This window comes from Monopterus albus, unplaced genomic scaffold, assembly GCF_001952655.1.
Source record: "Monopterus albus unplaced genomic scaffold, M_albus_1.0 scaffold112.1, whole genome shotgun sequence".
NCBI lineage: Eukaryota > Metazoa > Chordata > Actinopteri > Synbranchiformes > Synbranchidae > Monopterus > Monopterus albus.
The window spans coordinates 1,233,111-1,249,020 of NW_018127992.1; the positions used below are offsets into that span (position 1 = coordinate 1,233,111).

The window sequence follows — 15,910 nt, forward strand, 5'->3', positions numbered from 1 at the left end:
AGGGCACAAACGGGCCTGAGAGATGCTAGAAAGAACTGGCAGGGGAGTGAACGAAGAGCAGGGACTAAATAGGGAGAAACTAATCAGGTGCAGCTGGTGGTAATCTGGGGGTAAGAAGCAGGTGTAAAGGATAACGTAATGAGGGTAAGGGAGTGAAAACAGAGTGAGGAAGGTGAGAAAGTAGGTGCAGCCGGGCAAACCTGACAGCTTTATGTATTAGTTTAATTTAGAATCAGTTTATTTAGTGTTTTTGGTGGGTTTCTTTAGTTGTTTTGCTCTTTAGTTCTTAACTTTATTTTGGAGATAACTGGGTATAAATGTTATATAAGATTAATGCTATTAAATTTTTCTTCTGTCGAGTCCACCTGTCACTGAAGCCTGTCGTTCACAACTGGAGCTAGTGAGCGGCCTGCCCTACTTACCTATTAGACTATTTTGGCAGGAAGAGAGCACAAAGCATTGCACACATGGGGAATTCACCTTCTCCCTGTGCTTGCTTCTTGGCTCCGTCTTTTCAATATGCTCAGCTCTTGCTTTGCTATATTTGACATAGCTGAATATTCCAGTCACAGGAGAGTCAGCTTCATTTTATTCTTAAGCCTATTGTTTTCTTTTTGGGTACATACATTTAATCTACTGTACAGTTTTGAGTGCATCAGCTAAATGCTTATATTAAAAACAAGGTGTCTGGATACAAAATGCAATATGCAACAATTTAAGCGACACCTCCTCCTCCAAAACAACTGATAACATGCACAGTAACTCAGCTCCTACAAACGAAAGAAGCTGTAAAATGTGAACCTTTGGTACCAAATTTGTGCAGCGTGGCCACAGAACTGTGTAAAAGTAAATGAATCTACCACAGGCGTTTGTGGGTTTGGAGAGTAGGCAGTCCTACAGACCAGGCCACATGCCATCATCTGATTCTGCTTGCTCTCTGCATCTGTTCCCACTGCGAATGCCAAGGGAACAAGGAGTCCAACATGGAATGCAGTGAAGCATTACTGCTGTAAGCAAACCAGCGTGGTTTATCGGCGCTCGCAGTCATTTGGCTTGTCTCTCGCTCACTCTGCACACATGGAGTAAAGATCAGCTGGTCATCTAGTCGACAGATTCCACTATTTTTTTTTTTTTTTGCCCGTCTTCCTCGAATGTCACTGATACAACACATCATGAATTGTGCCCTGATCGTTTCCAATGCCGCTGAATCAGCTGTCACTCAAAAGCATGTGCAAAGATGCCAATGGGAAGAATGGAGACTCCTTGGAGCCTACAGCAGATATGCCATGTGGAGTGGGAGTGGGAGAAGAGAGTGGGCTGTGTTTCATGATGCCTAATGAAGCTAGGCTGGCTTCACTATTTAAGATGTGAAGATGATGATGATAACATCTTCTTACAGCACAGAAGCACACTTAAATCAGTCACAGACAACATTTTTACAAATCTACATTCCTCCCGGTCATTAATTTCATTTAAAACAGCCCCATTTGTTCTATATATAAAGTAAATCTGCTCATTTTCTTATTACAGATTGTTGAACATTATAGGAAAGTTGGCCAAGGCTGTGTATTTTACATAACAGTGTTCCACAATTCCACAATCCTCTTTTAACCCAGAAGTCGTTCCTGTTGGTCATGATGGACATAACAAAGCTCTTATTTCTGCTCTGAGGAACGAGGACACTACCTGGAGGAGCTATAGCCAAGGATGCAAGAGTGCATCCTTTGCAGAAGTCTGTTAGGGATTGACACGCCCCTTTTTATTGGAAATCGGTTTGTGATTGAACGCTTCACATGAAGGACCGAAGGAAAGGACGTCTCATGTTAACTTAAAACGTGGTTCCTTATTCCTCTCTCCTTGCAGTTTCTTCTTCCATGTCTTTCTTGCATCTTATCTGGGCAGGACTAAGATGTAAGGAAAAGAAGCAAGTGAGGGAAACATGGATGTAGTTAGGTGAACTGGGATTCGCCTTATGAGCAGGGATTGGTATTGAACCTCACCAGATAAGTACCTAAACTGCATGGTGTACATACAGCATGTGGTTGTGGGGTAAAGCAATTTCTATCCAAGCCAGAGCTGTCTATGTGCATCACAGTGCACGCGGTCCAATCTGCATCGCTGTTACGCCTGTGGCTCGAAAATTGCTTTAAATAAGTTGAACTGGGAGCTTCATCGACTCCTCCATTCACCCTGCGCCACTGATCCAAAAAATGGAGCCCTAAAACAGTTTTAAAGTGCATGATGATACACATTTCCTGTCCCTCACCTTCCCTGCCCTCTATTTTTCTGTCTCCTTTCCCGTCCTCAGGGTCTGGTGGGAGAAAAGTACGGCAGCATTCGTGTGCCGGGGGAGGTGGAATCATCAGAGTTCGAGATGATCTTGGATGCAGCAGTAGAGGCGGGACTGGACACACACATCTTGGAAGAGTGGTACTGCAGGGACGAAAACTCGGTGCCACCGGCATACTACCTCAAACCTAAAGCCCAAATGCTTAAGAACTACCAGAACTCTGTAAGTCCAACTAGCCTGCTATGGCAGCCACTGTGGAACAGCAGAAAGGGGATTTGTTGGTGGTTATAGCTTGACTTATTTTTATCTGATAACAGATTGTTGTCCTTGAGCTCCATGGTTCATCAGCTTCCTTCTCCAACAGTTTACATGCACACACAGAAAAGAAAATCAGCTTTGACTCCTGTGCTTTAATGTTTACCAAATAAAACTATAAAATGTATATACTTGCAAATAACCTCATAAAGGACATTTAACACCAATTCTGTCAGCACTGTTAATTTTAATTAAAGCCTTATCTCCTCCACAACTTTATAGTGCTAATAAAATATCTGGATGAGTTTGTTTTTTTTAAACTGCATGATGTCTTTGCCCTGGGTTTCACTCGGGTCATATATTGTTGGGCACTGCAATGTTTTAATACTATACGACGCTCAAAACAATCTGAATTGAAAGTTGTTCTATGATAAAATTGAAAAATTCAGTCATCCCTGTAAAATTCTAAAAGTTTTTACCAGTTTATTTGAAAAATTACTGCCTCATTCTGACGTTCCTCACATTAAACACAGACGAGCAAACGAGGATGACAACATCCCCTCTGTATATGACAGGCCTCTGCCCTCTTGTCTGTCTCCCACCCCACCCGTCCTGCTTAGATGGAGTCAAGCAGCGCAGCCAAAACCAAGAATGACAAGGCCTGGAGGAACGTGTCGGAGGAGATCAAGAGGATCTTCCGAACAGCGGTGCTGCAGCTTCAAGAGAAGGGGACCATGAAGAGCACTCAGGCCAAGAAATTCCTTTGCTCTGGTTCGTTTCAGATCGACTTTGTCTTTCTTTTTCATCTCTTCATTTCATATCTTTTGATGGCTTCTTTTCAAGTTGGAACATGTCTTGCTTTCTGATGCACAGCACTCTTTCTGCATTTCTGTTAGATATTTTCATTTTTATATTTAATTATCATCTATATATATATATATATCAGCCACATTGTGTATTTTTGGTAGACAGTTAAATGGGATCCATTTCAGTTATTAAGATATTTTTAAACAAAAAAATGCCAAAAATTAGCTCAAGTGTGAAGATTTGCTGATTTTCATCATTTGCTTTCATCATAACGAAACAGGCAACTGAATTGTGTCAGTTTGTGCTTTGTTATGAAGCGTTAGGTCAAGGTCAAAGGTCCAAAGTGTTTGTCATATGCACAGTTAGGAAACGTGTTTCCCTGTACAATGAAATTCTTACTTTGCCGTCCACATGAATGCCACAAAATACAAGTGAAATATAACGTAGATGAGCAAGAACACAAATCTAAGGCACTTTAAGCAGCAAGTGATGGAACGAAATAAAAATACAACAAGGACACAATATAATGCAGAGAGAACCATATTATTGTATATTTTACATTTATTTTGACAATTTATGACCCAAACAATTTATAAAACTAGTCATCAGTTGAGCTCTAGTTGTTACAGTAAAGGAAATAGATGAAATACAGTTTCATATAGATACGTTGTGTAGTATATGTGTGTGTTTAAGACAATATTTCATAGCAGAGGCTGTTTTACAGCAGAGGTGGGCTGTGTAGGGTGAAATCGAAAGGAAAAAAAAAGCCTTTGCTATAAAACTAATGATTTTTTTGACAATGTAACCTTTAAGGAGGAAGGCCAGATATTTAACGAGTGAGGTCGTTGTTTCATTCGTCATCTACTTACAAAACTGATAACATGAGTTGAGATGCAATCAGGATCTGTCTCAGACTCAGCTCAGCAGACGACAGTGATGGATCGATCACACGGTAGTGTTCAGCTCTCAGTAATTAATCCGAGCAGCAAGTCGCAACGTCAGGCTGAAACGGAAAAAGCATTGTTTTCTGATGGGATTTGCTAAGTGGTTCCTCAAGGTCACCTTTCCCCTTTTTATTCTTCACTTATGTTGTAATATCATCATGCAATATTTTCAGTGATTATCAGCTACTTATTCAGTAACTAATCTCCATTGTGTGTGTTAGTCAAAATAAAAAAAACAATTTGCCACTCAGTGTGGTTCTTGACATAACAGAAAATACCAATTATTTTTCTCCACCTCGGTTTTCTGAGTTCCCCTATCAGGATCAAACATCGACACAAAGAATCGGTTTTTAAAAACTGTTTTTGTGCCTCCCGCTGTTTTTTTTTTTCCGTCTCATATCAGTACCTGTCTGTAAAAGAACCACCAGGAATCACCCAGTTATTACTGGATTGTTTGGACAGCGCTGAACGAATCTTTCAATGCATCTGTTTATTTTCTGCAGCTGTCGCTGTGGGAGACGATCTAAGTAATAAGCTTCAGGCTCTGACGACAAGTCTTTGTTTTACTGTTCTGACCTGTGCCTTGCCTTGTTTTATAGATTAGGCACAACTCGTAGTCTTTTACTAATTAATTCATTGTGGCAGGAAACTGCAGTTTGTCGAGATTTTAACGAGCACACTGGGCTTTAAGCTGACTGTACTGTATAGAGAGAGTTGTGTCATCTCCTCCAGCTCCCAACTTTTCTTTCACAGTTTCTCTCCTCCACATAATTATCAGGCTACAGAGCTAAACTGCACAGGAGATGCTGGCAGAGTTCTTTCTGAAGGGAGTCTGTGATACAGTTCAGTGGTGCTAGCTGATGTGATTTTGTCAACTTTGTTTCTTCTTCAGTAAGACTCAAGAGAAGTCTGTCTAATTGGAGGATAAAAGCCTCTCAGATCTGTTCAGCTTTGCTCCTGAAAGGAATCTAAATTCCACATCTGTTACGTGACAAGTTGTACATTATAACCCAGTGGTGACTTTTATCGACAGCTTAGATCAGTGATAGAATTACTGTAGGCCATATTAGAATGTAGTAAGTTTAAAAAGTGGGAACTTGTGATCAGATAAGAATCTTCTTTCAACTAAAGTGTGATAAAGTTGTATTTTCCCTCATTCCAGCCTTGGAGGATGAATTAGACTTTGCACTTGGGAAACAAACTCCTGCCTTTCTCAGGAAGTGCGTCTGCTACATCCGCAAGATCTCCAACTTCGACCGATTCGCCAAGCTTCCGGAGATGGCCAGATACATGGACATCGTGGTCAGCGGTGATCGTGTCATGCGCAACCAGGAAGCTTACGAACGCCTTCTGAAGGTACGGGATGAATTCATCCCAACAGTTGTTGCTGCCTCCAACCTCCGTGTCTATTCTTCAGTCACCCACTGCGACATGAAGCTGGGCTATTCCCAAGAAGTGGAGAGCCACTATGTGGAAGGCCTGTGTAAACAGTTCTATGAGGACATGGTGGACATCATCCAAGCCACAGTCCAGCAGAACTTTGACACGGAGACGGACCTACTGTACGACGAGATCCTGCAGCACCTCTCCCTCTGTAAAACCTTTGCAGCCCTCTACGAGTACAAGACAGAGTCACTGGATTGTTTGCAAGAGTATCTTATGCCATCCAAGGGCTGCAGGATGAGCCCTCTAGTGGTGTACGGGGGGCCCTGCACCGGGAAGACACTGCTGCTCTCTGAGGTTGCCAAACAGGTGAGACATGAGAGAGAGAAGATTTTAAAATGATGGTAAAATTACTGTTATGCTTTTGATTGTGTGTGACCCTACACCTCAGTCTCTCTCACTTTGGCAGGCTCTTGCAGTGTCTGTCTGATCACGTGTCTATCTTTGTACAACAGAGCATGAGGGGGCGTGCAACTGCTCATCTGTTCTCATCAAACGCTTGCTTGACAATATGTGTGTGTGCCATGCACATCTCTAATTTCCTGTGTGTGTGTGCATGTCTGTCCACATGTCTGTGTATGACTTTGTAGTGGTGGGTTTGCTTTAGTTTTTCAAGTATTTTAAGTGGTGTGGTGATTTTTGCCAAGTTATTGTACATTTGTTTTTCTCAATGGGTGCATGAGTGTGTGCATGTAGGTTAATGTTCGTGCATCATGTAACATACTGTGTTCTCTTTTTTTCACTGTGACTTTGTGTGCACCATCTGGCTGTCTGGCTACATTAGGACCACACCGTAGCCAAGATCACACCGCAGACACCCACATATCTTCCCCTCCTGTCCAACCTTTGTAATAAATGTCACATTAATACACTCGTTTAATTTAACTGCTATTTATATTACCCAACTGTGTAAAGTGGGTGGATAAAACAAAGCAGGAAACAGAAGAGACCGACTTAATCTGAAACCTCAGAAGTAAAGTTATTGGAGAAGGCAAGGAAGAAAATAAGGAGTGAAATGAAGTAAACAAAGTGGTGGCAGAAAACTTTAGAACTAGAGGTACCTACACCCATGGAGCAGAGCGTAGAGATACAGAAGAACAGTAAGAAAATGTCCCCAATAACCAATCATTTCCACAGTTGGTGCACAGTTTTCATTTCAATGCAATAGCACCGTGTTTTTAGGTTGCATCTTGGGAGCTTTCTTGATTAATTTGCTGATATTTCAAAAGCTTTTTTGTAAAATGACTTTGATATGGTGTCCTCAGTTGAAAGTACATTTTTGTAAACTGGAAAAAAAAACAAACATAACTCTTAAAGGCTTAGAGAATGCACAGAGAGGTAAATATCTAAACACAGAAATTGACTAGTAGTTCTCACAATTACAAAAATGGTTATGATTCATTCAAACGATTGTGGTTAACATATGACCTGTGTTTTTTATAATTACTGCCCACACAGATTAGGTGACTGGTTATCACTGCCATATTGTGAGTGGGCTGTGTTTATCTGTTTTGAAACTGTGCAGGTCATCGTTTGGTGAAATTCTGGAGGACAAGACCACCACTTTAAAACACATGTATGTGTTTTAATCAGTGTTGGGAAGGTCACCTTCAAAATGTAATAGGTTAAAGATCAATAGTTGCCCTTTTAAAATTGTAATAATTATTTTACTTCAAAGTAACGTAACTGTTTACTTTTAATTACTTTTTGATTACTTTTCTAAAATAATGTTTTAAACGGGGCAATAAAGCTGAAAAGTTCCAACAAATGAAAATAACATGTAGCCTACTGAACTGGCACCAAGCAAAACCATTTTCAAACTTAAGAATAAAAATACTGTTGAATTTCCAGCACTGAAAATCGTTCTCGTCTGGCTACATGACCACCTTCCTTCGTGCTGTTGGCACAGCCAAGCGTGGCGGACTGACTGCTTAGAGCAATGTGTGCTGATTTGATTGACAGATGAGAAGCGGCACAGTCAAACAAGAGAACCAATCAAAAGCAGTGTTCAAATTTTAATGCATGCTGTCAAATGAATGGAGCCTAAGGACAGCTCTTTGTGAGCCATCATAGCCTTGACTGTGTGGCACATAAACTTGTCCCAAAGGCTTTGCTGACCTGTGTTGTCCAGAAATATGCCAAAAGGCCAAGATGCAAAGCAACAGAATGTATTATATTCTAAACGTTTCACCCAGCAGAATATATCTGAAATGTAATCACCCACATTTTGATTAGTGACTGTAATTACATTTTTAGTAACTAACTCATTACAGTTGAATGACATTAACCAGTTACATGTAACTAATCATTCACCACTGGTTTTAATTTGCTTCTGCAGTCAAACATGCAGTTTAACTGAGATGTTCAAAGCTAATCCATGTTTAGCTTTGCCACTGCAGTCTTCTGTTACAGATTAAACTTCAGCCATTGTCTGGTTTATTATCTGCAGCCTTGAGTACATTGACCAAATCGAATACAAATAACAGTTTGAAATTCTGTGTGGTCTACAGTTGAGAAGGATGTGGTTAGTTGTCAGCCACAGTAAAAGAAGGCACAAGTGTTCTGGGGCCGCTGCGCTCGAGTCCACAGGAATTGATTCACTCACAGCCCGTTTCGTTTGAAATGTCTGAACTCTGGAGCACTTGCGTCTTTACTTTTGAGTTCAGGCCACACTGGGTCCACTAGAAATGAAAGGTCTGCATCCTCCTGTGGGAAACCTGAGCAAAAACTAATCATTTCATCTTCACTAATCTTTGGCTCATAGCAGCCACCTCTGTCCTTATGTAGTAGCACATGATGTGTTATTTATGTAATCGCTTGCTCGTCCTTGTAGACAAGCAACAAACAGCTGTAGGAATATGGCAGAAGTTTTCACACATTAAATATACATCTTATGTATAATTACAGCCAATCCACTGAGAACAAGGGAGATCATGTCAAAAAGTCTTACCTCTGTGGGAGTCGTGGCAGAGCTTCATGTTGCACGGTGATATGTCTGTCAGTCTAATGCTCTGAGCATGGAACCAAACGTATAAACAAGACACTACTGCATGGATGTGAAAAGCATGCAATCGCAATTTAACTTCTAAAAGAACACTGCTCATTCTCACAGGTGAATAATATCAGATGATAAATTACACTTAGTCACTTAATAGACTATTACAACAGAATATAGAACAGTATGTAATGGGTTTCTAACAGTGCAGTGGTTGCTTTGGCACAGTCAGAGAACGTTGCTGATGCAGGAATGAGTCTTCAGAGACTGCTGACGTTTGGGCCCATGTTAACGGCTAGCATTTACTACACGTATGCCAGGTTAATTAGAGTTCTGTAGACTTTCATTTATGGCTTATTGTAATAGTGGGAATTAGGCTCGTGAAAAGGCGTGCAACTTTACAGTAACTGTACAAAATGAGGAAGTGCAACCTCAATGTTTTAGCTGACAATGAGCTTTCCTTTCACCTCTGTGATTATATAGCTCACTGTAGTAAATATCATTCCATGGCATAAATTATAGCTCTTGTTTATTGTGACTTTTCATCAGGAGTTCAGCTTTAATTCTGCAAAAGTGAATAATTGTTAATATTATCAGTTTTGTCACTGTTCCTCAAACACAGGCACATACACACAGAAAACGTTTAAAATTTTAAATACTTAATGATCCGTCTCCATTTTTCTCTCCCACTCTCTCTCACATACCAACAGCTAAATATTGAGTTGGCGTCATTACTGTTGCCCTAAAAGTGTCAAATAAAATGTTAACATCTTACAAAATCTCAGCTAGGCCATTTAATGAATACAAATATATTATAACACTGAAGCTTCAACATTGGACTAGTGCTCAGCTGCAGAATATTTCTCATGGTGAAAAAAAAATCGCATGAATTAAAATCTAGAAAATAACAGAATATTTGAGAATATTAAAAATTAACATAACTGAGTGATGTTTTCTATATTTACTAAAAGTGTTGCAGAACAGTCCTCGCTGTAGAGCTTTGATTTGAGTTAAAGTTTAGAGCCAAAAATAATCATCATATTTGTTATTGAAATTTGGACTATGTACAGAATTCATCCATAAACAATGTTCTATATTTATTCTAACAACCGCCTTTCAATGTTATTTTTTAGGCCTACACGTGGCTGCAGAAAGAGATGGGCCCTGAAGCCGACCCGGTGGTCATTGTCCGTTTTATTGGTTCCACCCAGCTTTCCACAGATCTACGCACCCTCCTCCAGAGCATCTGTGAACAGATTGCAATAAACTACCGCTGCCTGATTCACTTTTTGCCTAACAAGATCCAGGAAATGAGAGAACTCCTGATCAACCTTCTAGGAGAATCTTCATCCCACAGGCCCTTGGTCATTGTCCTGGATGCCCTGGAGCAACTCTCAGATGCTGATGAAGCTCGCAAGCTATGGTGGCTCCCCATACACCTGCCTCGGACGGTCCGCATCATAGTCTCGACTTTGCCCAATAAGCATGGCATCCTGCAGAAACTTCGACACCTTACGCATGATGAGGGGTATTATGTGGAATTAATTCAGAGAGACCGTAAGGTTTGCAGCCAGACACTAAAACAGCAGTTGCTAGGGGTGAAGAGGAAAGTCACGTCAGGCCAACAGATCTATGTCAACGAGGCACTTGCCAAGTGTACATTACCTATGTTTGTCAACCTCATCTACAGAGAAGTAGTTCACTGGAGATCTCACAAAGATGTGGATGACAGATCCCTGTGCTCCACAGTGCATGAAAGCATAGAACATCTCTTCTACTCAGTGGAGAACAAGTTGGGCCAACGTTTTGTCTTCAGAGCATTAGGGTATATCACCATGGCCAAAGCTGGGCTAACTGAGGTTGAGCTGGAAGATATTCTGTCTCTTGATAACATAGTTCTTGGTGATGTCATTGTGGCAACTTACCTCAAAAACCCCTTGAGGATCTCTTATGACTTGGTTGCAAAGCTCAAAGAGGAACTGGAGGGATATTTGGTGGAACGTCAAGTACGTAACATCACCCTGATGGTCTGGGCCAACAGGCACCTGCATCTCATTGCTCAGAAGCTGTATCTTAGCAATGAGGAGGATGTGCATCAAATGCACAGCCTCCTAGCTGAGTACTTCCTGGGAGCATGGTCAGGAGGCAGGAAGAAGATCTTTACTTATGATAACAACCATTTCACTTCCCTCAACATATCTCATCACAAAAACCCCCACCATCAACAGTCCCATGAAAAAACATCTTCTGACAAGTACTCTTATGACAGGCAGACTCCCGAGCAGCCTTGGGTGTTCCAGTGCAACCTTCTGGAGCCTGACATTTTCTTTGTCAACCACAGAAAGATGACAGAGCTGCTGTACCACCTTACTAGGAGTGGGCGCACTGATGACCTCATGTTTGGTGTGATCATGAACTTCAGCTGGCTGTACACAATGATCAAGATTGGCCAGTTTGAAAAAGCTCTGACAGACATTGACCTAGCTTACAGTTACACCCAAGAAAAAGAACTGAAGTTCCTGGCCAGCACTTTGCGTAGCATCAAGGTTAACGTGCTAAAGAACCCAGCATCACTTTCTGCAGAACTGCAGCAAAGGCTTCTGCCAGTTGTCACCTCCCTCCCCAAGCTCAGACATCTTCTCCTGGAGTGTGACAAAGATGGCCCAAAGTACTGCTCTATTGTACCTCTCCACTCCTCTATGGATGTCACTTACAGTCCAGAGAGACTTCCTTTGTGCTCTAGCTACATGCAAATTGTAGAGATCTTGCCCACTTTAGCTCCAAACATAGTGCTTGTAGCCCTAGAAGATGGGTCTGTCAGCACCTGGGATGTAGAGAGCAGACAACTTCTAAGACAGATTGACACAGCCAAATCTGTTGTGCTGGGCATCAGGCTAACCACTGATGAGAAGTATCTGGTCGTGGCCACAACCAAAAACACGCTGCTCATATATGATAATCACAAGTCCTGCCTTTTATCTGAGGTAGAAATTAAGGGGTCCAAGCATGGTGGTGTTACTGATGGGGTGGCTTTCATTAATGGTTTTACTTTGTCTACCCATCATGCCTTGGCTTGGCTTGAGGCTAGTAAAGACGTCAACGTCATTGACCTACTGTATGGTTGGCCTCTCTACCAGTTCCATTGCTGGTACGAGGTGACTTGTGTCCAGTGCTCTCCAGATGGAATGTATGCTTTTTGTGGCCAGTACCTCAACACTGCATCCATTTTTCATTTGGGAAATGGGGACAAGTTGGCCACCGTGACCTCCAAGTTTTCTGGAGGGTTTGTAAAATCCCTTCTCGTTCTGGACACCCTTCACCAAATGGTGATGGTTGACAATGAAGGTAGTTTGTCAGTATGGAACACCAAAGAGATCACCAATCCAAAGTTGTTGGAGGATTATGATTGTAGAGGGGATGAAAGTGAAGTGGTGGGCATTGAGCTGTCTGAAGACCAGCGTTCCATTCTCATTTGCAAAGCCAGAAGTATTGAGGTCCTGGACACAAAAGTATGGAAAATGGTTGAGAAGTTCAAAGCCAAGCGTACTGAACGCTTTGTGGCTGCTGTCCTCTCAAAGAATGGACAGAGCATTGTGGCCTCCATGGAGAACACCTCCTCCATTTTTGTCTGGAGGAGGGACAGTGGGCAGTGCATGGCTAGCCTGATTGAGATCTCAGGGGCCATCGTCAAACTCATTAAATCAGTCCACCACAACCTGCTGCTATCTGTTGCAAGCAGTGGAGTGCTATCTGTTTGGGACATCGATATCATCACTGCCATGTCCAATATCGACAAAACAGGCAAGAAGATCCAGACCTTGCAGTTGTCTGGCAGAGAGGATTATGTGTTTACCATGGACGGTTCAGAAGCTGTCCACAAGTGGAACTTCAACACTGGCTTTATTGAGACAGTCTTCAAACACGAGGGCCTAGTGGAGAACTGTGTCCTTACCTCCTCAGGGGATCTAATGGTGACTTCAGATGACAAGTCCAGTCAGTACATTTGGCAAACCAGCACCGGAGAAAACATCTTCCGTATCAATGGCCAGAGAATATCACAACTGCTAATCACCCATAATGACCAGTTTGTGGTATCCCTCTGTGAGCAGAATGCCTCCAGGGTCTGGAGACTCGCGACTGGCCACAAGGTGTGCAACATTTTAGTTACCCTCCAGAATGCCCTGATCACCACAGCAAACACCTTTCTTGTGGGAACCTCCAAAAACAAGCTCCTCGCTGTCAGCTTGTGGTCAGGCAGTGTATCCAAGAAGTTTGTCTGTGATGACGGTATTACCATCATCAACTTCAAGCTCATTCCGGACTGCCCTGACTGTGTGGTGTTCATCACATCCACAGAGACTGTCTTCATCTGGAGTGTTGCAGATGAGTCGGTTTGTAGGCGAGTCCAGCTGCCAACCAACTTCCTCAAAAACTTGGAGGACTTCCAGATCTCACCCAATGGAAAACTTGGAATCGTCTCCAAAGGTGATGAGAATATCAATGTCCTGGACCTTCACAGTGGGAAGCTGAGACTTGTCCATGCTGCTGGTGTAATCTGGCGTCAAAAATTATCAAGAGATGGACGCTATCTAGTATACATCTGTTTCCGGAACTGTGATGAAGACGACGATGCTGGTGTTGTGTCCAATCTAATTGTGATGCGCCTTGCTGATGGTAAGAGCATTGGCACATGCTCGCTGTACAAGACGCCCACTTTTTTGTCTCTCTCCCAGCGAGCACTAAATATCATCATTGGCTTCGAGGACGGCAGCATTGGCACTTACACAGTAGTGGACCGTGTGGATGCTGCCCTCAAGATAAAAATAGCCACCTCCAACAGCCGACACATTGTCAACAACGCCTCACAGAAGGTGCGACCCAAGTGTGGCAACCATCCGTATAAGACTGTCGCTGACTGCATTTGGAGAGAGTCAACAGAGGTCTTCTCCAGGGACAGCCCCATCAATGTGTCAGACTCTGGAGAAGGTGAGTCAACCACACCGACGAAAAAGACTGAACTCTCACAGTGATAGGTAGATAATACAAAACGAGCTGAGTTAGGACAGGAGGGTGGAGATAGGTATTAATGTTTAGAATCTCTGGGGTAGCAGTTGATTCTTGTTTACAGCCACGTGATTCAGCTGCAGATGTCAGCCCTCTGGGTAGTTAACAGGCTGACCGTTTTAACGCTGCACTCAAATTATGTACTACACACTTCCAACTTATGTTACAGTTTGTTTGTTTTACGCATTACGACTGTTAGAAGAACACTGTTTTTGAAGAAAACAAAAATGTAAATTCTGTGAGCTATTAGTTTGCCATTATGTGTCCTTTTGCATTTGAAGAACAAAGTTATTATCTGGATGTCCTGCTCAAACACTTTCAAAGCCATTCCAGTGATCTTAACCACTTTCATTGTACACCATCTTTATTTACATTGTGCACATTAAGCCATAATGTTGTTCTTAAAAGGGTATATTTATGTTTGTATTTACATCAGTTGGTACTGTACAAAAAAGGAAGAACTATGAACATATGTACATATCTCTTTTTGGCTGCTGCAATTTGTGCAACTCCTTAAAAAATGTTATGTTGTGCTTAATGCAATCAAAGTGAGTGCCTGGAACTTCTTTATGTGCAGATTACAAGATTTATAAAAATGCAGGGAATTTGTAAACACCTTATACACAGTTACATACATAATACTTGCATTGACGTTAAATTTAGACGATCGGCGTCCTGAAATTCGGTCAACAATACAAAAGATTGATAGCATTGCTCTCTGTAATGACAGAGAAATTTCTTGGAACAATGTAAGTAAATTTGATGTGAAATTCCCTGCGGTTCCATCAGTTTGTGCGCTGTTCGTTATAAGGGAACCACCACTATTGAGCATACAGTGTAGCATAGCACCATACACAGTCGCGCCTTAACCAGTGTATTTGCTTTAGGTTTAGTGGAGTTTGTTCAAATGTTCCAGTAGAAGAGAGATTAGCCCAGTGTTTCACTGAAACAACTTGGCCATGTGAATATATTTAGAGGTTTATACTACGTGGAAGCACTTTCAGTGGTTTGGTAGATAGTGTTAGATTTATTTATATGAAACACTGTATAACTTCTTTAAAGTGATCTAGAGTTGTAGTAAAACAGGTACTGGACTTGCCTACGAAAACACAAGACCATCCAGGTACTTGCAGTCTACAGCTGGCACACTTGAAATGCTACAGTCGCTTTATGACTGGTATCAATACAAAATTAAAACAATCATCTTAAAAACTCACAGCAGAGTCAAGCAGTTTGGAAAGTGTGGTATCAAATAAAGTGTAATAAAGGTCTGAGCATGTGAAGTGATGTTCAGAGACAAGTTCACAATCTCTGGTTGGATATCAGCTGTTGTAAATCTGTTTTTTAAAAAACTGCATGGAAAATTCAAGATTGTGAATTTTAAAAGCAGAAAACAAGTTGGCTCTTCACCATCAATAGCGACAAAAAAGTCAACATTTTGTCAAGACAAATTCACATGATTCTTTGCACAACCTCATATGTTTTGCACAAATTTTATTTAGACATTAAAAAGATTGATACACAACCACAGGGTTATGACATCATTTCACAAACTCTAAACTTCTCTGGCCCCTATATAAGGCCCTGTGTAAGTGTCTGACCCTGATAACACCAAGACAGGCTGACACAAAAGTTCTTAAAGGATCATTTCAAGTTATCTTATTACTATTTCCTAAAAGCATGGGTCGTGCTAGCTTTCCACTTGCCACCTGTTTCTGTGTTTACTTTCAGTCAGACTTGAAAAGATTCATATAAAAAAAATCCTGTGCATTTGGTGAGTGCAACATTAGCACGGCCCGTAGAGCCACAACGGTCACCTTTATGGGCTCTACACTGGGCTGAAATAAGCTGGAATGATCCTTTGAGGTCTGGTTCCCTGAGCTTGTACCTTGCAGGTGTCGTTATAACTTTTTTAAATCATGTCAGAACTCAAAACTGTGTGTTCTGCAGTTTTGTGCTCCAACTCCAATCACCTGCCAGGCATGATTGAAACAAGTACCACACACTTACACTTTGATATATACGTTTTAAGGGCTATTCTGTCTTACTGTAAGTTTACTAGTTTTGAACTGTTGAGATAATGGCCCTTGGGATTATTTCAAACTGAGCAGC

General features: G+C 41.6%; 1 protein-coding gene across 4 annotated transcripts in view; it reads left to right on the forward strand.

Moving 5' to 3' along the window:
- Positions 1 to 15,904, forward strand: part of nwd2 (NACHT and WD repeat domain containing 2) — a 40,850-nt gene extending 24,946 nt beyond the window's left edge. For all 4 annotated transcript variants that reach the window (XM_020611362.1, XM_020611360.1, XM_020611359.1 and 1 more), the window contains exons 5-8: positions 2,309 to 2,512; positions 3,166 to 3,316; positions 5,459 to 6,048; positions 9,868 to 15,904. In XM_020611362.1, coding sequence (XP_020467018.1) covers positions 2,309 to 2,512; positions 3,166 to 3,316; positions 5,459 to 6,048; positions 9,868 to 13,764 — 4,842 coding nt within the window. In that variant the 3' untranslated portion in view covers positions 13,765 to 15,904. The remainder of the gene's footprint in view (positions 1 to 2,308; positions 2,513 to 3,165; positions 3,317 to 5,458; positions 6,049 to 9,867) is intronic.
- Positions 15,905 to 15,910: the final 6 nt, after the last annotated feature.